General features: G+C 36.6%; 1 protein-coding gene across 1 annotated transcript in view; it reads left to right on the top strand.

The window, feature by feature from the left end:
* Positions 1-26,530, top strand: part of CCDC178 (coiled-coil domain containing 178) — a 146,627-nt gene that overhangs the window by 38,094 nt on the left and 82,003 nt on the right. The window contains 6 exon segments of the mRNA XM_032222965.1: positions 204-387; positions 2,454-2,516; positions 3,673-3,834; positions 4,848-4,961; positions 7,766-7,911; positions 10,691-10,850. Coding sequence (XP_032078856.1) covers positions 204-387; positions 2,454-2,516; positions 3,673-3,834; positions 4,848-4,961; positions 7,766-7,911; positions 10,691-10,850 — 829 coding nt within the window.

Genomic DNA, 26,530 nt, shown 5'->3' with positions numbered 1-26,530 from the left:
AATAATGATAAATACTTTTATTTTTTTGTTTACTCTATAAATATGTTAAAAAATAATTTTGTGTTATATCAGTGAACTCCAAATTATAAAAGATGAAGCAAACTGTGGTATTTCTTTATAAAAGCATAACAAGATATGCAGTCTTTCTAAACTACTGAAAAAGTGCTAATATTGTAAGCAGTTTTTAAATTTGTTTTAAACAGTGCAAGAAGGAAAATGGGATACCAATCAGAAATTCAGGTTTTGCAGAAAAATATTCGTAGGCTTGAAGAACATTTAAAAAAAGTAAATAAAGAACTTTATGCTGCTGAATTGGCTTATGACGACGCCAAAACAAAACTGGAGGACCTGAGCGAAGGCATTGCTAAAGAAAAATCACGTTTCAAGGTTGTTTAATACTATTGAATTCGTATTGTGTTTAATTATAAGATGTTAAATTATTGCATTGAACAGATAGAATATTACTCCATTAATCCAATTTTGTATTTAAAGAATTTTTTTTCTAGAAAAAAACACATTTTCAGTAAATTTTATTTCATTTTTGTGAAAAACTTCGTATCTGATTTTTTCCCCTAGTTCCAATAGCTTGCTGGGTCACTTTTTCTAGTGTTTTTAATGGGGGGGGGGGGGGGGCGGAGCTGCAGCCGGTGCAGCTGGAGCGTGTTTGCAGTAGTGCCTCCCAGTTTTATTTTATTTTATCAATTTTTAGTACTCCTACTCGATTCTTTTTTATTTAATTAACTTTTTTTGGTGGAGATAACAGCGTAGAACATAATACAAACAAAAGCTTTTGTTGCTGCCGAAGAATTAAATAAGCATGGGAAAAAAGAAGTGTTTTTAATGATGCATATTTTGCAGTATTCTTTTCTATTGCACTATTTGTAAACCTAGGGACAAGCATCACTATTCAAGAGAAATACTTGTGGATAAATAGATTTTTACATCCACTGCTAATGAACAAGTGTATTGTATTCTTTATCCAACTTTGACAGGATGTCAAAATCTGTACCTAGCATAATCATTATATGTTACATTTCTTGTGACTTATACTTGAATTTTACTAAGGTTTTTGATTATTTCAAATTTCTGTAATTAAAAATATACTTATAGAATTAAAAAGTAAATTATTCTATTAATCAGGAAAGAGAAAGACATGGTATATACAGTATATGAAAGAAACTAGAGTAATTTTCAATTGGGGTATAATCCATCTGCTATCCCACAATCAATAAGAAATATCAGTAATTAAATAAAGAACCAGTTTGATGTAGTGGTTAAGGTGCTGGCCTAGAATTCAGGAAACAGTTCTAATCCTATCTTAAGCATGAAAACCAGTAGTGACATTCACATTTTTTTACTACTGTTTTATAGCAGACGAAGGATAATGCAAAATCTCCATTCCCACCCCACTCCAGGGAAAGGATACAGCAAAATCTCCATTCCCACCCCAATCTGGGGCCAGCCAGAGGTGGTATTTGCCAGTTCTCCGAACTACTCAAAATTTCCGCTACTGGTTCTCCAGAACCTGTCAGAACCTGCTGAATTTCACCCCTGATGAAAACCAGCTGTGTGACTGAGCTGATCATTTTCTCTCAGTCCTACTTCAAAAGGTTGTTATTGTGAGAAAAACAGGAGGAGGAAGGAATATTAGATAGGTTGGGTTTTGGATAAAATAATAAGAACAGGATAAAATCTAAAAATTACATAAATAAGAAGGGGAATGTTTTTTTTAATATAGTGATTACTTCTCTTTGCAACACTATACTAGTTCTAATAATGTTCCAAATAATTTGGCAATTTTCTTGCTCCTCAGGACAAATTTTAAAATATTTGGGTAACTACAAAAGAAAGCAGCAATATTTGATTTCCTGCTTCTTAAGGCTAAGACAGAATGACTGGCCCAGAGTCACCCAATTAAGGTTTGGGCCTAAGTTGGGACTAGAACTCACACTCCTGGTTTCCAGGCCAGCACCTTAACCACAATGCCAAACTGACTGTCTCTGGGAAATTACTCCAATTATTTTCATGGAAGAGTTCAATCAGTGGAACATAACCTATAGAAGTTCTAGCACTTGTATTATTGAGACACTGTGCAATATCACTTACCCTTCCATCAGTAAATACTGGACATTCTGGTTTCTTTTTAAGTTGCATTTTCTTCTTGGAGCTATTCGTATTGGGGGGGGACGACAGAAGAATCAGTTGGAATGCTTCATTAAAGCAATCCTGTAATATGGCATTAATAATTATAACTATATAGAAATAGTGACCCAAAAGTTAAGAATGCTACAGCCAACCTTTAAAACCCATGTGTTAATGGAATATTTAAATTGGCTAGTTACAAAAGCAATCCAACTGACCCCTTTTCATCTGATTTGCAGATTATTTATTTTGTGCTAGTTTCTGTACTTTTTTGTCTACTATTGATTTCAATTGTTCTATTTATGTTATAGAATTTGGAAGAGAATATTAAAAAACAAATTAGAGATGAAATAAGTGCTTGGAAGCTGACTCAGGTAAGGAAAATAACTTTTAAAATATTAGTTCGGATTTAAAAAATTATATTCACACAACCTTTTCTGTATAATTTATGGCATAATGTATTGGAAGATTGCTTGAATGCTAAGCTATACATAAACAACATTAAAATCATTTTACTATTGTAAGGGTACTTTAAAGAAGAACTAATACAAAGCTGTTTTCTTGGGTGTCTGTTTTTCTTGCCTTGCAGGGGAGGAACCATCAGCTCTAGATAATCATATGATCAAATTGTATCTTTCTTTTTTAACCCATTAATGCAATCATATAATTCTTATTTTACTCAAAAAGTGAACTCTAGTTATGGGGAGGAAGCCTAAAAGGCCATTAACAAGGTTCAATTTTCCCCCCTTAAAATTCAAATTGCCTCCCTGTGGGGCATGGGCCCCATGTTGGGAACCACTGATCTAGAATATATTTTTACAAGGAGTCAATCTAATATGTGAAAAAATGATATATGATATATTCAGGGAGGAGGGTTTTTTATTTAAAGACATCTCAGAATTTAAATGCAGGACAGAAAGTCTCATAGGCATCTGATAAAAATCAAGATGATAAAAAAAAACCACAATGATCCATTTTGGATATTGCAAGCATTACAGCATTCCATTTGGATGCTCCAGATTCCTGAAGTGTCTAATTTCCTCAATTGCCTTCTATTCCATCCAGCATCCCAATAGAAAAGAAACAATGTGGCAGGTGGGCTATAAAGATATGACTTTTTGAAAAGTAATTGTTTTCTTCTAAAACTTGGAAGGGAAATATGCTGTCAGTGTAATGATGATATTAGCATATTTTCTGCCAAGAATCATGCAATTTCAACTACAACTTCCATATTTCTAGTAGACTTTGTAATTCAAAGTCTGTTTGTATTTTCTACCATTCTTCCCAGTTTGCTCACAGGAATCCATCATTTAAGAAATTCTTTATAAAGCATACATTTTGAAGAATTTTAAAATTTCCATGAAAATAAGGTAGTACACTTAAGAATATAGTGTATGAATATTAATTGTTTCATTCAATATCTTTCTCAGATATGTACTTTTGATAAAACCAAACTGTCTATTTTTGGATGTCTCACTTTAGCTCAAGTACTTCAGTAAATGTTTTATAAACATTTTATTTTATAAACAGAAAAGAATTAAAGCACTAGAAGCAGAGTTAGAAAGAAAGCAAAGGGAGCATAAGAAATTAAAGGAAAAGATTCAGAGTAAATTAGAAAAATATGAGCAGCTTTCAGCTGAGCAAGTTGAAATACTGGAAAAAAATACAAATTTACACAAAGAACTTATTGAGGTAAGTTAAATAAGAGTATGTTGAAATGTTGCTCCATTATACTTCCCTTGTTAAGTTTGTCGCCTTTCCTTCACAGAATATAATGGACTACAAATTGGCATTTGGAATAAATCAACACGTCAATATGAAATTAAATATAAAATAACTTCTCTGTGGCTATAATGGCTTCAGTGATATGCAAAAAAAGAGATTAAAATAATTATATTTTCAAAATGGCACATTAATGACAGTGAGTAATGCTATCAGCTTTTCCCCAAGGAACAAAACTCAGTAGAATCAATGTGATGAAGACCAAAAGGCTTACTGGGAATGTGGGAACAATTGTATATGTTTGTTTTTACTTGTACATATGTTTTAGTGAAAACCAGTATTACATAAGCATCCTCATTCTAAGAGTAAAACTTTTTATGTTTGGTTACTTAACTGTTAATTAAAAATATCCATCACTAAGATCAGTGCCGCCCTCAGTATTCCATGGCTTCTGGATTTTATTGTGGCCTAGGAATATGAGCTGCTAAATTATTAGCTCATCTTACTCCAGAGGAAACACTACAAGTTCAGTTTTGCAGCCACTATCTCCAAGTGAATGACAGTCTACGGGTGGGAACTTTTCACTAATCCATTTGCTCATCTGTAGTGATTTTCCCCATCTTTCCTGTAGCCATGATAACTTCCAGGGCTCCTCTGTCTTCCTCAGACATTCTGAGGGATAGCTTCATCATTTTCTTTACACATTGGCAAGTTTTGCCCTTTCCCCCCATACATTGAAATGATAAGAGAAAATGAAAGTGGATTGCCAGTTAGTTCACTGCTTGTTTCTGTGTTTTTCCTTTTACCATCTGGAGGGAGCAACTGACTGACTCCATGGTGGAAACATTGGATAAAACTGTTGCTAAGGATTTGAGAGACCTGGCCAATGACTATGGAAGTGATAAAGTTTAATAACAAATGTATCCAACTTCATTTTGATTAGATTCTATTACTCTTTTTTGGTCTGCATTTGTATTTTTCAGAAAATAGCCGAATTAACTGAGAAGATCAAAGAACTTGATGACAAGGAGGGAAATGTGAAAAACCAATTAGAAAATAAAAAGAAATATGCTCAAAACCTATTAGATGATAAAAAGGTGAATGTGTTAATATTAGCATTAATGAATTTTGTTTATTTTCAAATGCTAAACAGATGCTTGTCCTCCCTGATCTTGAATATATCTAAACCTTTCTGTAGGTGGTACAGTATTCCTTTCCCTTTCTTAAATGAACCTAATTATGTCAATCTTGAGATGGAGTAAAATACAAATTCATTTTAGAGTCACTTCTATTTCTTTATTATGAGTATGAACTCATAATATTTGGGGGACTTTGAAGAAAAGAAGGTAAAAATTAGTATGAGGAAGAAAAAGTATTAAACTCTGATAGAAATAGCCTGCTGATTATACCTTTGTACAGCAGATGGCATCTTTTTGTAAATTATGGTAGATGTTTACTACTGTAGTTGTCTATATTAGCAAATGAGATATTCTGGCTATTATCATGAATACTGTGTTTATATAAATGTATTTATAATTGCAGGCCTTTGTATAAAATGTCTTATGTGTATTATTGTTGTTTTGCATTGGTTTTTATTGTGCATATTTGTAAGTGATTGAGAAATTAATGTGGCTAGCCAGTAGAGTTCACATCTGTAATTTAATCAAAACAGTGCTTTTAATCTTACTCTAGAGTCCCTAATTCTTTTTTTGAATAATAAGAATAACAACAACATTGACCAAAGACCCATGGGTAATTGGGCAAAATGGAGAATTACTGTATCACCTAATCTTAAAAGACAGTATAATGGGAAAAAATGCAATCACAAATAAATCTAAAAGTAGCCAGGAAAATTATATATCTGAACATCCTTCACCCTATCACCTTTACCTGAGAAGTGGAATTAGGCAAAATAAAAAAAACTAAGCAAAATAGACAATATAAATTAAACCAGGAGATAAGAGAAAAGGAAATTTAACTAAATATAGTTTATGTCAGTATTGTTCACAATGCATACCATATATTTTTATCCTTGCAAACTATCCTTGGTTCTACCATGTCTATGGATCAGTTTGAACAAACCAAACAGCTACTTTGTTTCATATGGTGCCAAGATGATACAGTATTTTGCATTTCCTTTACAGGAAATTGCACAAACAGAGCACTAAAAACAAAAAAAAGCTTTCTTATATTGCCATGTTAACTGGGAAAATACTTCCAGAACAACGAGAAAAATCAGATCGTAAGAAATAGTTGTTCGTTTGTTTGTTTGCTTACTTACTTACTAAATTTGTATGTCATCCATCCCACTGTCAAGCAATGGATGGTGTATAAAAGCACCTGTCATAAAAGCAAAAATGCAAAACATTAAACATTAAATATTAAAATTAATCAGCACCTTGAATGGGACCTGGAAGTAAGCTAGTAATCAGTTCAGCTTGTACAACAGTGGTGTTACATGTCCACATGACTGCATTCTGTGCTAGCTGTAGCTTCCAAATATTCTTCAGCCTATATAGAGCACATTGCAGTAATCCAAACACAAGAGGATCCAGGCATGAGTGACTGAGTGCAAGAACTCATGATCCAGGAAAGGGTGCAACTGGTGTACAACACAAACTTATGCATAGGCTCTCCTAGTAATATCAATATCAATAATATTATTAATTTTGAAAAAAAGAGAATCCATTATTAGGAAACATCATAGTCCTCCTAATTCTATATCAAATAAGTATTTTAAAATAATTGCATTGAATGGTGAATCATATTTAGATGTAGAACCTGGGATGCATTTTCTGGTGAAAGTCATGTAGTTTATTGTTTTGTTGAATTGAGAGAGTGAGTGGCCCAAAGTCATTCAGCCAGTGACTATTGCTATGTATTTTCATTCATTTTATCTAAAATATTTTATCATTTGCTCTAATCTCTATACCTTACTTGGCTCTTTTAGATGGCATGGCAGAGTGTGATGTGGGTAGGAATTAATGCTGTTCAGGGGGAGAGGTGATAACTTCTAACTTGTAAGAGGGAATGGTATTTCCTGAAGAGCCCATTTCTCATTTCAGCATATTAGACAACTACACAGTCTTCAAGTTATGCTTTCTGGGAGGATTCTAAATAAGATGTTAGGGCTTCAGCTACAAAGAATTCTATAAGAAATGAATTATCTGGATCCATTTCAGCCAATAATCAAACCTGGGCATAGGATTGAAACAGCATGATAGATAACCATTGTCTGGAACTTGGTGGAGGGAGGTGGACTGCTCAATTAGACTTCTTGGTGATATTACTATTGACTGTATTATTCTTCTGAACCACCTTTGAGGAGTTTGGCATTTTAGACATCATGTGAAAGTGGTTCCATTCCTTCCTAAGTGGGCAATTCCAGTCATTGATAATAGAAGATTAGTGAATAAGCTTCCAATACGGAATGCCTATGAAGATGACCCAGAAAGTACAACCATTGATTCAGTGATTAGACTAATGATAAGGGTAAGGCATATAACACCAATGCTTCAGTAACTAAATTGGTTGCCAACCCCTGTTCAAACTATATGATTGACCTTCGTGCAGCTTCAGAATCATCTCTTCCAAGTAGATGGGGTTCACCAGTGCATTCTTTCTGACAGTGAAAATCATTTCTTATATAGTCATCATGTGAAACAATAATAAAAAGCACAGGGAAGACATATTGAGCAAAGCACAAAAATGAAATTATCTTACTTGTAAAACATATTTCAAAACATAACTGATTTAAACAAGTGTACCTTTACTGAAATTGTGTTACCTAACTTGCATTACATTTTCAACTGCAGTTATGAAAATAGTTCTGTTTTGGGATAAGTAATTTAATGCATCATTGCATGTAATTGTGCTTTTAAACATTTTTTTTAATTTTCAGGAGAAATATTTCGGCATTTCAAGCCAATTTACTAAAGTCAATAAGGAAATTGTACATTTACAAAAAGAAATTGCAAAATTAAGTGCTTTAAGGAAAGGACAGGAAAACCAGGTAGAAAATATAGAAAAATCTGTAATCACGTTGAGGTAAGAATCACATTCCAAAAAATAATGCATAGTGTTAAGTTGGGAGCAATAGAATGGGAGCTTTCAAAAAATTCTCACTCTTTGAGCCCCCTGCCCTAGTCTCTTATATGGGTTCCCCAGCCCTCCAGAGGACATTCTGAGAGGAGCATAGTTTGACCCAGAGGGCAAAGAAAACTGAAAAGCTGTATGGTTCCAGTTTAAATACATACAAAAATATATGTATGAGAATGTTTTTTCCCACCAACACAAAAATAAGAGACGGGGTTCCTGATAAAAAGGAGATGGGGAAAAGACAAAAGTGAACATGACATAAATTGTACCTCAGAACAGATATATATCAGATAACAGTTGTAAAAGTTTTAGAAAATTCCAGTGAACACAAAAAAGACAATAAATAGTGTCATGTCATCTTTAACACAAACCAATTTATTTTGCTATACAATTTTGTGAAATATGGATGCGTGCACACACACACACACATGACTTACACACATTAAACACACATCATATACACACCATTTAATAAAATTTATTAAACATAAGGAAAACAACACAATGAAGTATTACTGTGGTTCATATGTCTTCTGTGGTTCATAGTGTCCTCTCTGACATTTAACTAATGCATGATTAATATCACCTATATCTTTATCATCATATTACATGTGAAACCACATGATGTCTCAAGATACGATCTATGTCTATGAAATCATTTCAGCTTGTAAAAACTTCTTTGTGAAGAATTGTAAAACACAGACATCTATGAAAAGCCAAGATTTTCTTAGAATGATAACATGTGCTTTGTGAGATCAGTCTCAGTTCCATCCATTATATATTTATGCATGACCCAAGTAGAAAAGGGATGAAGTTTGTGTTGTGACAATCTGACTCATGTTTTGTCATTTGCCCTGGGTACTGATGGTAAAAAAAACTGTTTTCAAGAACTATAATCATGGAATATTGTATAGGACAAAAACTGTTCTTTCTTCTATTCCAAAGAAGTTAGAACCCTTTTTAAAACATTCTTGTATAACTAAATTATGCTTTATATAGACTTTATGCAGGCATATAGGCACACCAACAAACAAACATATACTGTATGTAAACATAATTGGATGAACAAGGTTTGAATCAAATAGATTACCTAATAAAAAAACCAAAAGATGGAGGCAATCCAGTCAACCAAGACATTTTCAGATGCAGATTGATGAACAGACTATGAATTGCTAGTTTCAAATATATGAAATTAAAGAAAGTAGGTGTGCCAACACATTTTAACCTAGAGGCCTTATAGACAGAATATAAGATCGGTGTAAGATACATGTTTAGTATGCTTATATTATACAAATATGAATTAGAGGGTCAGGAAAGAATAATGATACCATGAAATCAAATACAGCCAACAATTATGAGGAAGCTTTTCAGAAAAAGCTGAAAGAAATGTACTAATCTCAATCACAAATGTAAACAGGAAAAAAACCAAGAACAATAAAATGAGATACATTGTTTTAAGATCAGGGAAATCACAGAAAAATTTATAACTAAATTAGGAATATTCAAGAGCAATCATCTGATGGAGATTTTTTAAAAAGATTGGAAGGAGCCCTATTGTAAATTTAACAGTGGGGTTAGAAAATGGCACATTTTAGAAGGGGAATATATTTGGGAGCTGTCTTCATTAATAAGTGAAATAGATTAGCTGATGAAGAGAAAAGCACTAAGCACAAAGGAAATGTCCACTGAAATTTTTAAAGACTCAGAAAAGGGGAAGTTACAGTATTAACAACTGCTTTAAGGAAAGGACAGGAAAACCAGGTAGAAAATATAGAAAAATCTGTAATCACGTTGAGGTAAGAATCACATTCCAATAAATAATGCATAGTGTTAAGTTGGGAGCAATAGAATGGAATATGGAACAGGCTGTATGGCATGCAGATTGGATGAGATTGGTGCATATATTGTACCAAAAAAGGGGGAATGCAAGTAAATGTATGGATTACTGAATCATTGCAGTGATTCTCTGTGTAAGCAAAATTCTGCTTAAAATCTTGTATGAACTACAGAGTCATACATGCAGAGATAGGATGGCAAATTAATTAACAAGTTTCAGAAAAAATAAAGAATTAAAAATAATCAGCTAATATATGATCAACAAGCAAGAACTTAATTATTTTGGGATTCTAAGTCTGCTTGGCAAGATTGAGGAAACTAGGTATAACCACACATATGGATGGATGGGACCAAGAGCATTAACGAAATGTCCTTAGAAAAGCTAGTTACTCAATAGGGACAACTCAAGATGGAAAACATTTTTCGTCTACTGTAGTCACCAGAACCTGAACCTACTGCTACTAACTAGAAGTTTTAACTACTGACAATACTTCACAACTTTGTACTGCAGCTAAACTGTGTGTATGTTTTGTTAAAGATTATGGCTTCAGTCTCTTAACTTTTACTTAAAATGTCTTAAGTGGTCCCAGTTGAGATACATATGTTACTTAATTTAAATAAGGTTCGTGTGTTTTACATTATTATATAAATTTATAGTCTATATCTATAAAATATCTTTGGAGGCGTGTGTGTGTGTCTGTGTGTGTGTCCACTTAGATTTAGCTGGGAGCTACTGAAAAGAAATGGTCCAATAAACTGTATGTGCACATTGCCCTTACACATTTATAAAGCATCTCACTAGATTGCAATTACTGTTTCTGCATGAGCAGTTTGCCTAATAGTTCTGAGTAATTTTTCATACAAGTAATGATATATTTTCTCTTCCTTAAAGAGAAAAATATACCAAAATAAAGTCCAAGGAAGAAAATATTCGGAGATTAGTTGATTTTCTCCATGCCCGGCTGGATACTGTTAGAAAAAAAACGAAGACAGACAACAGAATACTGGATCAGCTACTGTGGACTAGACAAAATGATTTGAAAATTAAGAAGGTTTGTGCTATTTACATTATTATGTTTCTTTTTTTTTTAATAAAATGAATATGTACTATAGTTAAATTGATTTCCTTTTCTGAGAAAAGTATGGCAAACAATATATGGGCATTCTGATGAACCATCTTGGAAAAAAGAGCATTAACCAAAAGACACTATGTCCTTCCAATGTGGACATTTATTTGTTTCTTATTAATAGTTTCCCTATGAAAGTTCCATGTTCATGTAACATGTTTCCAACTAATGGTATATGGGAATGGCCATGGGAGATAAGGCAAAGAAATGTAACCAAGGGAACTGTTGGATAAAAGGCAGCGGAGCTCGTTAACAAGAATGTGGGTGGGGCAAGAGGCTCAGAAGAGACCCTCTCTATTTTCTTAGGCTATAAAGGTGAGGGAGGCAGAACTTGCAAGTTTCTGTTAAAATAACTTTAGAATAATGTAAAACTAGCTCATCTGGTTGTGTTTCTTCTGTGGTCCACCTTATAAGCTGATACCAACAGAACTGAGAAACTGAAGGACCATTATATTTCATATGTGAAGCTCCAAGTATAAGATAATTGACACATAGGAGTTCTTATATGATGAGTTATGTAGCTGTATAATACTGATACACAGCCATACAAAGGTACCACTGCAAGTTGATCATAGATTGAATATATGTGCAATCCCCAACATAGGACTGGAACTATAAGTACTTTTTGTTTCAGCCAGATTACTTAGTGGAGTTAATGAAGATGTAGTTGATTGTTCTAATCTTTCCCAAGTCATAAACATGCAGCCAGAGAGCCATTCCCTGATCTTAAAATATGTATTTCATTTTCCTGTTCCAGAGAGTAAGAAATATAGTCTTATAAAGAAAGTCCTGGTTGTTTTCGTTTACAATTTTTTCTCTTGAGACTATGTTTGGCATTTAAAATGGTTCCCTTAAGCTTTTTCAGAAAATGATTGACAAATTTATTTAAGCCCTTACAGAACCATGGTATGAATTGGATGAATTTTGTGCTATCACTTTTTCTCTTACTAATCTACTTCACAAGCAAGGTTGTATTATGGTAGTGAGAATGAGTTGTGGGATACTGAGGCAAATCTGTATCTGGAAAAAGAACATTAACCAAAAGACACTATGCCTTTTGCATTATGCTGTTGAATGGAGTTTGCATCGCATTGTGACTTTTGTCATTTGCCTCTCTTGCCTGCCCTTGCCCATGTTTACAAAGTTGTTGGGACAAGAATAAAAAGGAAAGGTGATCCTAGATCTTTATACAGATAAAATGAGAGATACCGTAACTGAAATCAAAACATTAAAGATAAAAAATATTCACCAGAGCTTTTTGGAAGATTACAGTGGAAACCGAATTCTTATCTTCCATTCAGTTAACAGTAGCCTCCATTGTATATTTTAGATACTGGTATTTCCACAACTAAAATGTGACTTTTATTTTCTCATACTGTAGATTACTCCTTTGTATTTTATTAGTAGCATACTAAAACTACTATATTTTAGTAGCATAGAGTGCATTTGGTCAATGGTGATTGTCTCATTGGTTGCACACTTTCTTGTGCAAGGACTGTCTATTTAGTGGCCTAGAACATCGAAGTACACTCTACAGAGGCCTGTTCTTGAAAATGTAGAAGCCACAGTTAGTGTAAAATGTGGCAGTAGGTCCACTTATTGGAATATCTTTTAGAAGCTTCACAAGACCTAAGGCAAGGGTCCCCAAACTCTTCCTAAACCTCTTCATGAAGTTTCGGATTGTTCATTGACCCCTAAAAATTTATTACATGGAAATAATTTTATAAATACTATTTTAAATAATAGTACTATGAATAATAATAATAATAATAATAACAACAACAACAACAACAACTCCGCCGTTGCCGGTCCCAAGCCCGGATGAGAAAGGAGGAGGGTTGGGGTCAGGTTGGCATCTGGTCCCATAAAAAAGCCCCGCCAACCCATACAATATGGTGAAAAAAACGAATAAGAATTCCATACCGCATCGGTCATCACGCGGGTTAACAAGGGCCGCGGCGGATGTTGGGGTCCCTGGACATCCGTCGACAAGTGGGCTACAAGTGGACCAGCTAACAAAACGACAAAAATATAGTGCAGATGAAAACCGTGCCATAATGGCCTGTTACTACAACTCAGAGCCAGAAAAAAGAGGCTATTTAAAGCAAATGTATGAATTATGGAAACAACAATATCCAGATTCAAATGTTAGTGCACAACGACTAGCAGATCAAAGGCGATTTATTATACGGAATAAAGTGTTTAGTGAAGTTGAACTAGAGGAAATTCAGGCAAATTGCAAAACCAAAAAAACAATATCACAAGCAGAAATAACTGATATTCAAGACACAACTAAAGACATTATAGTAGAACTCCCAGAAGAAGCTCTCGGGGAGGAAATAACACCACCACCACTAGAACCAGTTATCACTGAACCAACTGATGAACTAACTCAAAAACAAAAAGAATTGAAGGATAAGATCATGGAGCATTTTCTGCTTAATGAGGAAAGGCAACGTTTACCATCACTAACAACTGTGCCTAAGAAAATTTTGACCCCTATCATGAAAATGGTTAATGCAGTGTTTTCAACAATTGAATCGGGATCCATTTTGGAAACGAACCAGTTAATGTACAGCGCAGCTGTAATAGTCACTAATGAATTAGGCATTAAAATCAAAGAACCTAGTCACACAACAGAAAAAGCATCAAAGCCAAAGTGGAAAATCTGATTAGAACAAAAAGTCAAAAAATTAAGGGCAGATGCTAGTAACTTAAAGAACATGCATGAGCAATGGCTTAAAAACAACAAAACCACAGATCGGCTAATGAGAAGATATAGATTGGATACAAGAAACATCAATGAAGCTGTAGAGATTGTAAAACAGCGGATAACAGCAACGGCTAGAAAAATTGAAAGATATGAGGCACGAATCATCCAATATAAACAAAATCAGCAATTTCGATTAAACCAACGGCGTTTTTATCAAAGTCTTAATGTGAATGGTGACACCAAAAGTGAAAAACCAGAAAAGCAGGCCACAGTTGAATTCTGGAAAGAATTGTGGGAAAATGCAAAGGACTACAATAAGGAAGCAAAGAGGATACATGACTTTGAGAAAAGCATTGGCAACAAACAAATGTAAGTATTAGAAATAACAACTGAGATGGTCAAAAATCGAGTAAAAAAGGTAAAGAATTGGACATCACCTGGAAAGGACCAATTACATGGTTTCTGGCTCAAATATCTGACCAGTTTACATGCAATATTGGCCAGGCAACTGAATGAAATTTTACAAAAGGGCCAAATTGATGAATGGTTGACAACTGGAAAAACATACTTGATTCAGAAAGATGCAACTAAAGGAACAACACCTGAAAACTACAGACCAATAACATGCTTGCCAACAACCTTCAAATTACTCACAGGCATTATTGCAGATAACATGATGGATTATTTGGAAACAAACAACATCTTGCCAGTAGAGCAAAAAGGCAACAAAAGAAGGAGCAGGGGCACAAAAGATCAGCTCCTAATTGATAAAATGATATTAGAAAATTGTAAGAACAGAAAAACGAACTTGAATATGGTCTGGATTGATTACAAAAAGGCATTTGACTCACTGCCACATAGTTGGATCATAAAATGCTTAGAAACAACTGGCATTAGCAAAAATATTACATCCTTTACTGAAAAGGCGATGAAACAATGGAGAACTGAGTTGGCAGTAGGGAATGAGATCTACGGAATGGTTAATATCAAGCGAGGAATTTTCCAGGGTGATTCACTTTCACCTCTTCTCTTCATCATCGCAATGATCCCACTATCACTTAAAAAAAATGAAATTAGGCTACCAAACAGCCAAAGAAGCTGAAAAAAATTCGCATTTACTATATATGGATGATTTGAAACTCTATGGAAAGTCAGAAATAGAAATCCAATCATTGACAAACACAGTCCGAGTATTCAGCACCGATATTTCAATGCAGTTTGGCATGGAAAAATGCACCACTGTATCTATAAAAAGGGGCAAAATCACTGCATCTGAGGGAATTGAAATGCCCAATGGCCAACTAATTAAATGCAACGAAAATGAAGCCCACAAATACTTAGGCATTCTGCAGTTGGATAGCATCAAGCATGGAGAAGTAAAAGCTATTGTCAGGCAAGAGTACACCAACAGAGTTAGGAAAATTTTGAAATCTAAATTGAATGGTGGAAATACAATCAAGGCCATAAATACCTGGGCAATACCAGTTATAAGATACACAGCTGGTATAGTTAACTGGACACAAGCTGATTTGGACCTTTTGGACTGAAAAACCAGGAAACTAATGACAATGCACTACAGTTTACATCCACGTGGTGATACTGATAGACTATATCTGCCCCGAAAATCAGGTGGCAGAGGATTATTACAAGTGAAGCAAACAGTTGAAGAAGAAAAACATGCACTGGCTGATTATTTAAAAGAAAGTCAAGAACATCTATTAATCGAAGTAAAGAACAAAAATCTACTGAAGGCCCAGCAGACGAAACAAGAATACAGAAAAGATGTGATAAAATCAAGAATGGAGAGTTGGCAGAACAAAGCACTGCATGGTCAATTTCTGGAAAAAATAAAAGATAAAGTGGACAGTGAACAAACTTGGTTATGGTTAAAAACAGGTACATTAAAGAAAGAAACAGAGTCACTAATCCTGGCTGCGCAAGAACAAGCTATCCGCACAAATGCCATTAAGGCCAAAATCGAAAAATCCTCTGATGATGCCAAATGCAGACTTTGCAAAGAAGCTGATGAAACTGTTGATCACATACTCAGCTGCTGTAAAAAAATCGCGCAGACTGATTATAAATTGCGGCACAATTCAGTAGCACAAATGATCCATTGGAATTTGTGCAAAAATTATAATATTAAAACAGCAACAAACTGGTGGGAACATCAGCCTGAAAAAGTCACCGAAAATCAGATGGTCAAGATCTTGTGGGATTTCCGTATACAAACGGACAAAATACTGGCGCATAATACACCAGACATCACACTGGTTGAGAAAAATAAGGTCACAATCATAGACATCGCAATACCAGGTGATAGCAGGGTCGCCGAGAAGGAACATGAAAAAATCGCAAGATACCAGGACTTAAAAATCGAAATTCAACGACTATGGCACAGACCAGCAGTGATAATTCCAGTGGTAATTGGCACACTGGGTGCTATTCCAAAAGCACTGGAATTACATTTAAAACAGTTAAAAATTGACAAAATCACCATCAGTCAAATGCAAAAAGCCGCACTGCTTGGATCTGCACGCATATTACGAAAATACGTTACGACGTCCTAGGCCCCTGGGTGGGGCCCGACTAGTAACCAATGCCAAATCCGGCGAAACAACTGGCCGCTGTGATACAATTGTACAACAACAACAACAACAATAATAATAATAATAATAAAGAACTAGAAAAAATAATGAAACATCGCGACCTGGCCATCGAAATTACACGGCTATGGATGAAGCATGTAACAGTGATACCCATTGTCATCGGGGCAGTTGGCACCATGTCCAAGAAACCAGCAGAACTGAAAAAATCTGTGCTACTTGGAACATATTTTAAGAAGGTACTTGGTTTATACCTAGGACACTGGCAGCAAATCGTATCAACCATTAGCACCAGTCATTGATATTTGTAATGCATTTTTGAATGTTCAGTTGGCTGAGTTTCATGTTTGGCAAAGTGCCCTGCGGGAGCCGCCAAAACCCGGGTCTGCAGCAAAGGCGCCAAGCCACCCAGTAGAAAATGCCGGGCAGAGAAGAAATTGCTGCTGAAGAAACAGTTGCCCAGAGCAACCTCTCCAGAATCACCCTCGATGGAAACTGCCCTCTCAAAATCATCCGTTGTGAAAAGCCCAGAAGTGACCCACAGGACTATGTTCGGAGTGCTGCCCTTTCCAAAAGCCCCGCCGAAGCCCCAGCATTGTGTCCGCTATAGAGCGGGACGCATCCTGCCTGTACGGTGGACACAGCGGCGGGGCTTCAGTGGGGCTTTTGGAAAGCCGCGCCAGGGCTTTGCCTCACCAGCAATAAAGCTCACCGCACGTCACTGTGTCATATAATATATTGAGAATTAGTTCACACTGATTTGTGAGTTGTCAACCTTTTACCCATGGATAATTATCCAAATGTTCATCTCTAATCTATCTTGCAATGTCCTTGATATCGACTATTTTCTTCCAATGTGTGCACAATGCATCAAACTAGCAAAATCAGAGCAGAAGGAACAATGTTGTCATGGGGTGATTTAACCCACTGTGAATAAGCTGAATACTGTTCTTAACATATGCTTCTCTAGAAAGGTGCCACTATTTTCAATAATGCAGCATACTTGGGGTTCCCAAGTAGTTTCTAAACCAATTTGCTAAGTTTATAAGGTTTCATGTACCTTCAGACCTTTGAACTAGCAATTCAGAACTGCCCATATTGACCCAGTTTGAATAATCCAGTTTATTTTAACATGCAGGGCTTATCTTGCTTTATTTCTTCCATTGTATGTAGAAGAAGCCAGGAAGCTGCAATGAATGGCAGCTTCTTTAAAATGTAAACTGTGAAATATTGTTAATTACTTAGAAACTAATAAGTGAAGTTTGTCTTGTATAGAAGCCATTGATCTTGAATATTAGTTTATACTAATAGGAACCAGCTTACCATGGCTTTTGTTTCATCTCCTGTGTGAAAGAAACAAACTGTAGTGAAGGGGTTACACCCAGATCATATATATCCTCTTTAATTAAGTTGGTTTTGATCAGTACTTTTGCACCAATATTTGAAAATATCTGGTGTTTTGTAACATTAAATTGTGCACCTAAGTATGTTTATTCTAGAATTTGTTTTCAAATGTGAATATATAAATGTGTAATCAACCCATACATTTTTAAAATACTGGTTTGAATTATTGACTTGCATAACTAAATAATAAAAATTCCTTTGCCTTTTTTAATGTAAAATTTTTCATTATATTGTATTTCTCCTGATTTCAAAAAGGGATAGACAATATTGAATTTGATTTTTTTTAATTATTGCTGTAAGCCAAACCATAGTAACAAAATGAGCTAAATTTAAATATCACACTATATATAATATATAAGTGAACCTTTTATTAAAAATTCACCATCAATTCAGTTGTATTCCAAATGCTACCTGAACACATCACAAAAATTCTATAGTTCAGAGTGTAATGAAGTAAAAGTGAGTAATAACCACTGACTAGAGAAACATGTGGAATAAATCTATTTAATTGCATATTTAAGAATAGCTTTGCATTCATATGGTGTGAACAGAACTGAATGCCCTATTGCAAACCCAATAATACCAGTGTCAGTGAGCCATGTGAGTTGTCTCTATGGGTTGTAAATTGGATCCCCTCAGTGACCAGTTAATGTTTTCTGTATTTATGGCTGTATTTCTGTTTTTCACAGCCACCGGGGCACTTTGGCAACATAAAAATTTAAAAATAATTTTTAGCAATCATACCGTGCCAATTTTTTATAGTTAAAGGGGCTCATTTAAATTGGAAAACCTGCTAGTCTGAAATTTTCATCTGAAGGATTACCACCAGCCAGAGTTACTTGTCTGATGAGGGTTTCACATGGCTTATCTAATGTGAAATCTCCATGTGGTATATAGTTTCATTAAACGGTGATCAAGAATACATTAGTTCAAAACAAGAAAAGGCAATGGAGCTTAATCCGCCAGGCATCTTGGCGCAACAACTTTAAAAGAGTTGTTGAAGTGAAACAATTTGAGAATTAAAAGTCTTCCACTTATATAAGACTCCTGTCAAAAGCCTAAAAGTCAGGCTTTGCTGTTTCAGTGTTTCATTTGTATGAAAAAAGCAAAATAAATAGAATATGTTTGTATGTGAGTCATACATAACCCAAACTCTTTATGTGAGTGTAATGTTAATCTTTACCAAAATTATGAAGCCAATGTTTTAAGTATTTTTTTTATTTTTCAGTCACTATTAAACTATTTCGCATAGCTGTTGACCAGATCAACACATGTAATTGCTGTCCAAGATAGCTGTCCAATTATGTTTAATGTTGCAAAATACTGAATTATTCTAACAAAGCCACCCCAGGAAATTGAATGTGGATTATATAGTACATCTGTAATATAGTTGAATAGATTCTATATAACGTGTTTATTGCACAAACATTTTATGTCATTTCATTTAAATTATGTAGCTGGGATACATATAAGGAATTTTGTCCTTGCATCATCATCATCATCATCATCATCATTATTATTATTATTATTATTACTATTACTGTTGTGTTTTATAGGAAGTTCTGCATACACATCCATTTGTATGTAGTAACTACTATAGAAACATATGGAAACACTCTTAAAGATAAACAGATAAAATCTGGTGTGTATCAAAAAGATTGTCATAAAAATTGCTCAAGCAGAAAAACTATCTTGGGATACATAAAGTCAATTATTGCTCTCACTAGATAAAGATAATTACTGGTTTTCGCACCTTTCTAATACTAAAGATTCCATGTTGCATATTTTGAAAATACTCCAATTTACTCTAAATGTTGATGTAGGTATTTTTTTTCAAAATGAAATCAAAATAAATTTTATGATTCAATCATAGATAGGCTTAACAGTAGATGGGAGATTGTCATACAGAATCAAGATAGATGTCTGAAATCATATATAAATTTATAGATTCTTCCATTGGATCTGAGGTTTCATATATAGATATTAAAGAGTATAGTAGTAATAATCCTAAACAAACTTTGTCATAATCTCTATTCTCTTTTTTAATAACACAATAACATCCTTTTCTATATATATACACATATAGCTTCTGGATACCCGCTTCTCTTATCCAGGAAGATAGAAAGCAAGCTCTCTTTGCTTACTAGCAGCAACTGATCATTTCTCAAGTCATGAAATCCAGCCTTTATGCTTGCAAGTAACTCATAACCTATTAGGCATTTGGATATGTAGTTCAGCAAAGATTGCATAACCTATAACTCTCCACATAGTGATCAATTGCATCTTTTATTTCTGTTCACTATACTTGTTCATTAATGTGGGTAACTGCCTAGATTTGATAAATTTAAGCTAAAATTTCTCTTGCATTGAGACCCATTTAGATTTCCTTGTCAATAATCCAGAAGTAGGTTGCTATTGTCTTCTTCAAACATAATTTTTAAATTTTCCAGCGTTGTCTGTGGTCTTGGGATTTCTGGTAGACACCCATAGAGACTACTGCTAATTCTATTCATATCACACACACACACACACACACACACATCTAGTTAGATGTTGTCACCAAAAGGGAATTTTTCTGTAGTGATATTCAAAGAACAGCAACATCACTCAGAAATTCATCTGAATACATTATTTCATTTCCCCCAGGTATGTAGTCAAATAACAGTACATAGTGAAGTATAGATAGTATCTGGCTTATGATCTGTTGTTTAACGGCCATTTGCAGTCATGATAGTCTTAGAAAGAGGTGCTTTACAGCCTGTAAAACACTTCTGGCTGTCATAAAATATTGCATCAGCATTTCAAGAGCGTGGCAACCTGCTTGCATTTATGACTGGTTGCCAAGTATCCTGCCATAATGTGAACACCATTTGTAACATTCTCTGCCATCTTTCCCATAAAATCAATGGGGAAGCCAGCAGGGAATGTTTCAAGGAGAGGCAATGTTGGATTTGAGAGCCATTCCCCCAGTGCACCAAGGCATTTTCCCGCTCTCCACATGCTGGGAGAGGAAATCCTCCTGTGTACTGGAGTGGACCTCAAATCTAGCAAAAATACTTTGTGTTTTCACAACCTTTGAGAATGCTGGTGTTTGCTAGTGTTTTACTGGAGGGCAAAATGCTAGCAAACATCAGCATTTTCACCCCTCCAGAGAAGAAAGCTCTGGTGAACACTAACATCCTAGCCCTTTTAGAAAACTGGCATTCACTAGCATTTCCCCTCTGGAGTGGAAAACTCTAGTAATGCTGGTGTTTTGACCCCTCCAAAGGGGAGAATTATAGTGAACACCATCATTCTCAAGTTCTCTCTTGTGGTGTGAAGAGAGAGCCTGAGTCTCTTGAGTGTGATAGGAGGTCTATACTCTTTTCCCATCCCATCACTCCACATCCTCCCTGTGGAACTCTGCTTAACAACCTGCTCCAGAGAGAGCTTGGATTGCTGTTGCTGAGTGAAGCAATCATGTGGCATCACTCAGTGACCAAGATTCTGGACTCAACTGTGAGAGATTGACTAAATAAAAATATAATCTCTGATATTCAAGCATGGCCATTTCTGTTCAGACGGTATACATTGTGCACCATAATTTTGGAGAAATATGAAAACGGAGCAATCTATATCTTTTCTATTCCATTCTATTCTATCTTCTTGATTTGATTTTGATTTTATTTTATTGCATTTCTATGCCGCCCTATTCCCAGAGGGACTCAGGGCGGCTCACAAACCAAAGTGAGGGAGGGGAATACAAACAGGAGGAAAGACAACAGACAAACAACTACAACAATTTAAAAAACAATCAACAACCACACAATTCGAGCGGGGGCGGGGAACTCATCAGCCCCAGGCCTGTCAGAACAGCCAGGTTTTAAGGGCTTCGCGGAAAGCCTGAAGGGTGGTGATAGTCCGAATCTCCATGGAGAGCTCGTTCCAGAGGGCCGGAGCAGCCACAGAGAAGGCCCTCCTCCGGGTGGTAGCCAAACGGCATTGGCCAGTAGATGGAATTCAGAGGAGGCCTAATCTGTGGGATCTAATAGGTCTGTTGGAGGTAATTGGCAGCAGGCGGTCTCTCAAGTACCCAGGTCCAATACCATGAAGGGCTTTATAAGTGACGACTAGTACCTTGAAGCGTATCCGAAGACCAATAGGCAGCCAGTGCAGCTCGCGGAGGATAGGTGTAACGTACCGGGGTGCACCCACAATCGCTCGCGCGGCTGCATTATGGATGAGTTGAAGTGTCCGAATGCTCTTCAAGGGCTGCCCCATGTAGAGCGCATTGCAGTAGTCCAGTCTTGAGGTCACAAGGGCACAAGTGACTGATGCGAGGGCCTCCCGGTTCAGGTAGGGACGCAATTGGTGCACCAGGCGGACCTGGGCAAATGCCCCCCTGGTCACAGCCAACAAATGGTGTTCTAAAGTCAGCTGTGGGTCCAGGAGGACTCCCAAATTGCGAATCCTGTCTGAGGGGCGTACAGTTTGACCCCCCAGCCTGAGAGATGGAATACTTGGCCAATTGTTGGGAGGGAAACACAACAGCCACTCGGTCTTGTCCAGATTGAGTGCAAGCTTGTGAACCCCCATCCAGACCCTAACAGCCTCCAGGCACTGACACATCACGTCAACCGCTTCACTGAGTTGGCACGGGGCGGACAGATACAACTGCGTATCTTCCGCATACTGGTGATATTTTATCCCATGCCGTCGAATGATCTCACCCAGCGGTTTCATGTAGATGTTAAACAGGAGGGGGGACAGGACCGAACCCTGCGGCACCCCATACTTCAGGGACCTAGGGGTCGATCTCTGCCCTCCAACCAACACCGACTGCGACCTATCCGAGAGGTAAGAAGAGAACCACCGAAGGACGCTGCCTCCCACCCCCACCTCGCGTAATCGTCGCAGAAGGATACCATGGTTGATGGTATCGAAGGCTGCTGAGAGGTGGGACCCTGGCTCTCCAGAGATCATCAGTCAGTGTGACCAAAGCAGTTTCCGTGCTGTAGCCAGGCCTGAATCCAAACTGAAAGGAGTCTAGATAATCGGTTTCATCCAAGGACCGCCGGAGCTGAGAGGCCACCACTTTCTCGATAACCTTCCCCACGAAGGGGAGGTTGGAGACTGGACGATAGTTGTTTAAGATGGCTGGATCCAAAGATGGTTTCTTCAGGAGGGGTCTCACTACCACCACCTTTAATGCGGGGAGAAAGAACCCCTCCCGAAGGGAAGCGATAACTATCGTGTGGATCCAGCCCCGTGTCACCTCCCTGCTGTTTGCAACCAGCCAGGAGGGACACGGGTCCAGCGCACAAGTGGAGGCACTCACAGCTCCCATGGCCTTGTCCACTTCCTCAGGAGTAACAAGTTGAAAATCAATCCAGAGATGTCGCTCCAGATTCTCCCCTGGTGCCTCGGCTGGCTCTGCGCAATTGGAGTCCAGGTCCGTCCGAAGCTGAGCAACTTTATCCGCGAGGAATTGGACGTATTCCTCAGCTCTACCTTGCAAAGGATCGCTCGTATCCCTCCTATTCAGGAGGGAACGGGTTATCCTAAACAAGGCGGCTGGGCGTGACTCAGCGGAAGCTATCAGAGCGGCAATGTGAGTTCTTTTTAACGTCCGGATTGCCCAAAGGTAGGCTCTGATGCAGGATTTTAATAGTGCTCGGTCTGACTCGGACTTACTGGATCTTCAGCGGTGCTCTAGGTGTCTCTTTTGGCGCTTCATCTCCCGGAGTTCCTCAGTAAACCAAGGAGCCCTCCTGGATCCACTGCCTTGGATCGGCCATAAAGGCACAATCCGGTTGAGAGCCCCTGACGCTGCTGAGTTCCAAGCAGCAACCAGGGTCTCCGCCGGACTGCGGGCGAGAGTATCAGGAACAACCCCAAGCGCCGTCTGAAAGCCCAAAGGGTCCATAAGGCACCTGGGGTGGAACCACCTAATCGGTTCCTCCTCCCTACAGTGGGAGGTTGGTTCTTCTTTCTATTTAACTCTGGAACACCTCGAGCAATTTCAACCAAACTTGGTACACAGATAACCTACCATCTGGAAACAAATACTGTGAGTTAAGACACCCCTGGTGTGTCTGTGTCTGTGTGTTCCAGCTTAACTCTGGAATGTCTCAAGCAATTTAAACCAAACTTGGTACGCAGATGACTTGCTCTCTGGAAAAAAATACTGTGTGGGTAATACACTCCTAGGAACCTTGGTGTCTCTGTGTGTCTGTGTCTGTGTCTGTGTCTATGTGTTCCAGCAAAACTCTGGAACACCTCAAGCAATTTTAACCAAACCTGGTACACAGATGATGTACTCTCTGGGAAAAAAATACTGTGGGAAAAAGACACCCTTAACACCCCTCGTTGTGTGTGTCTGTAAGTGTGTGTGTGTGTGGGGGGGTTCCAGCATAACTCTGGAATGCCTGAGCCATTGAAATGCAAAAGAATGAATTATATCTATAGTATCGAATCACAGCAATTTTCACAGTGATAGAGTGCATTTTGGATTCAAGTTCTGTTGTGCCTCAAAATGGCTTCTACTGTACAGCACAATGGAGTTGCCATGGTAACGGCTTCTCCAACACTCCAGATGGGGGCTCCATCTGGTAAGGGGGATTGGTTCTTAAAAAACAAACAAAAAAACAAACAAACAAAATATCCCTAGGCCCTCAGCTTCAACCAAAGAGGGCAAGTTGTCAGGGGAGGTGCCTGCTAATGCAGATAATCACTTCAAAGGCTGTTCCCTATAGAATTTTTACGAGGCTGTTGGCCATGGCAATTAGGTCTCTACTTCTCACCATAGTAAGCAATGGCTTTTCCTGTCTAATACAGGATTTGGATAAATAAATACCCGGGCAATACCAGATCATCAGCTAGTTGTAATATAAAAGACAATTTTCTTTGTTTCTCTATGAAGAGTAGAGATTATGTCTAGAAGCAATCATAACAGCTACTGTAAACATGCTTAAGGATTTGTGTACCTATACAATTGACTATCTTTTTTCTTTGAACAGATGTTCCCCCATGCTGCATTACTGTACATTCTATTTTCAGAACAGATTGCAAATATATCATAGGATTTCACTTTGAAAAACTCAGAACTAAAGTACTATTGAGAAGGAAGCTAGTTTCACTATTTTTAGGTTGTATCTTAATGAGCAGACCTTTAAATTCCAGAGAAAAGTCATTTGCATATTAAGAATTATTTTATTGTTGGGTAACCTTACATTAATAAATATTTTATAGCTGCCAGCAAGTACAACAACAAAGAATTTAGGTACTCCCTAAAGTCCATCAATGCCTGAATAAAACACAAGACTGTATTATGTATGGGCACTGTTATAAACTCTATTAACATAGCAGAAAGACGTCAAGCATCAGTGACTCAGAAACATTAAAAAAAGTTTATATTAAAACCACTGAACACTAAAGAAATAGGAACAATACATATAAATTAAATTATACTCCCAATTTTAAAAGCTATCTTTCTATATAATATATAGTTTTTGCTTCCTTGAAAATTGTAATCTGGTGGGTTTAGGATATTTATGTTCTGAATAATGCTTTCTTGACCAAGGTGTAATTGTTCCAATCAAATTAAGACTGCTGCTGCTAGTATATTCCACCAAAGTAATTTTTGGCTATCAACATAAGGGGATTTTTTTTATTAGTAGTTAGCATTGAGAACAGCAGTATTTACTGTTGCCTGCATTTTTGTGGTTCACAGATGAACACTCCTCTTGTGTATTCAGTAACAAATGGCAATCACTTTATCATTTGTCTTATGACAAATAGCAGATTCAGGCAGAAACTGCTGCCCATAGCAAACTTACAGGATGAAGTTCTTTATTGTTTATGGGTTTTAGGTTGATATATTCATGCCTTGTTTGTTTGTGAAATGAAAAAAAAATCAGTAAGCAGGCTTGAACAGAAATTTGGCTACATAATCAATTGTACTCCCCCCCTCCCCAAAATATCTCCTGAAGATCCTACAAGGAAATTTGCTGAATTAGTTCTAAGCTGCAAGCTGGCTTTAGAAAAAAAAAGTCATTAAAGGATGCACTAAATTGTGACATTATGCCCTTAAGCCAAAATAACACTGAATGGAGTTCCTACCTCACATTAACCTCACTAATAAAGGTCTTGATTTTGATAGCTAGTTGTTATCATAAGCAAGCAATGTCAGAGAATAATTGAAGAAAAATATTGGAGATGGTTAACAATATATTAACCTTTTCACTATTTAATCTTCAGATTTTGAGAACCATTACAAATAAACACCATAGCATTATATTCATTGTTATTAGCATTTTATGTGTCATCTGAATGACCACTCTGTTTCTTGAAGTACATTCTATATATGGATTTTTTTATTCACAAATTCTTTTCTAATTTTGAAGCTCTATTTCTTTTATATGTTGTATCTCAGAGCGATAGACAAAAAACAATAAAAATACATCATTACTGTATTGTAAAAAAAAATGCCTCTCAACAGGTTTAGCTCTGATTTTCATGTATCCTGTTCAGGTAAGCCCATAATGGAAATGGATTTGAGTGCTTTCTAAATGAAATAGTTGAATAATTTTGAGAGAGAGAAAATTCATTCTGATGACTGCTAAAGCAATTTGAAGAGAACAGATGGAATATTGGGGATGATAATAGGGAGTTTATTTCAAAGCATGATTATATCAAATCATAAAGAAGTACTTCTATTTAAGGAGTAAGGATTTATTGATATCATTTCTGGCCTATAAAAAGCCTGTAAGTCAAATGTGCTGTTTCTACCTGTGACCAACCAAATGGTCCAAAAAGCCACAAAGTGAGAAAATGATTGCCTTCCCCATCCTCAGCATTTTGTACATAAAAGTTCTGTTTTGTTGCTAATTATTGTTAGATCT

The sequence above is a fragment of the Thamnophis elegans genome, chromosome 8 (assembly GCF_009769535.1).
Source record: "Thamnophis elegans isolate rThaEle1 chromosome 8, rThaEle1.pri, whole genome shotgun sequence".
NCBI classification, from domain to species: Eukaryota; Metazoa; Chordata; class Lepidosauria; order Squamata; family Colubridae; genus Thamnophis; species Thamnophis elegans.
This window is presented reverse-complemented; position numbering and strand designations above follow the sequence as displayed.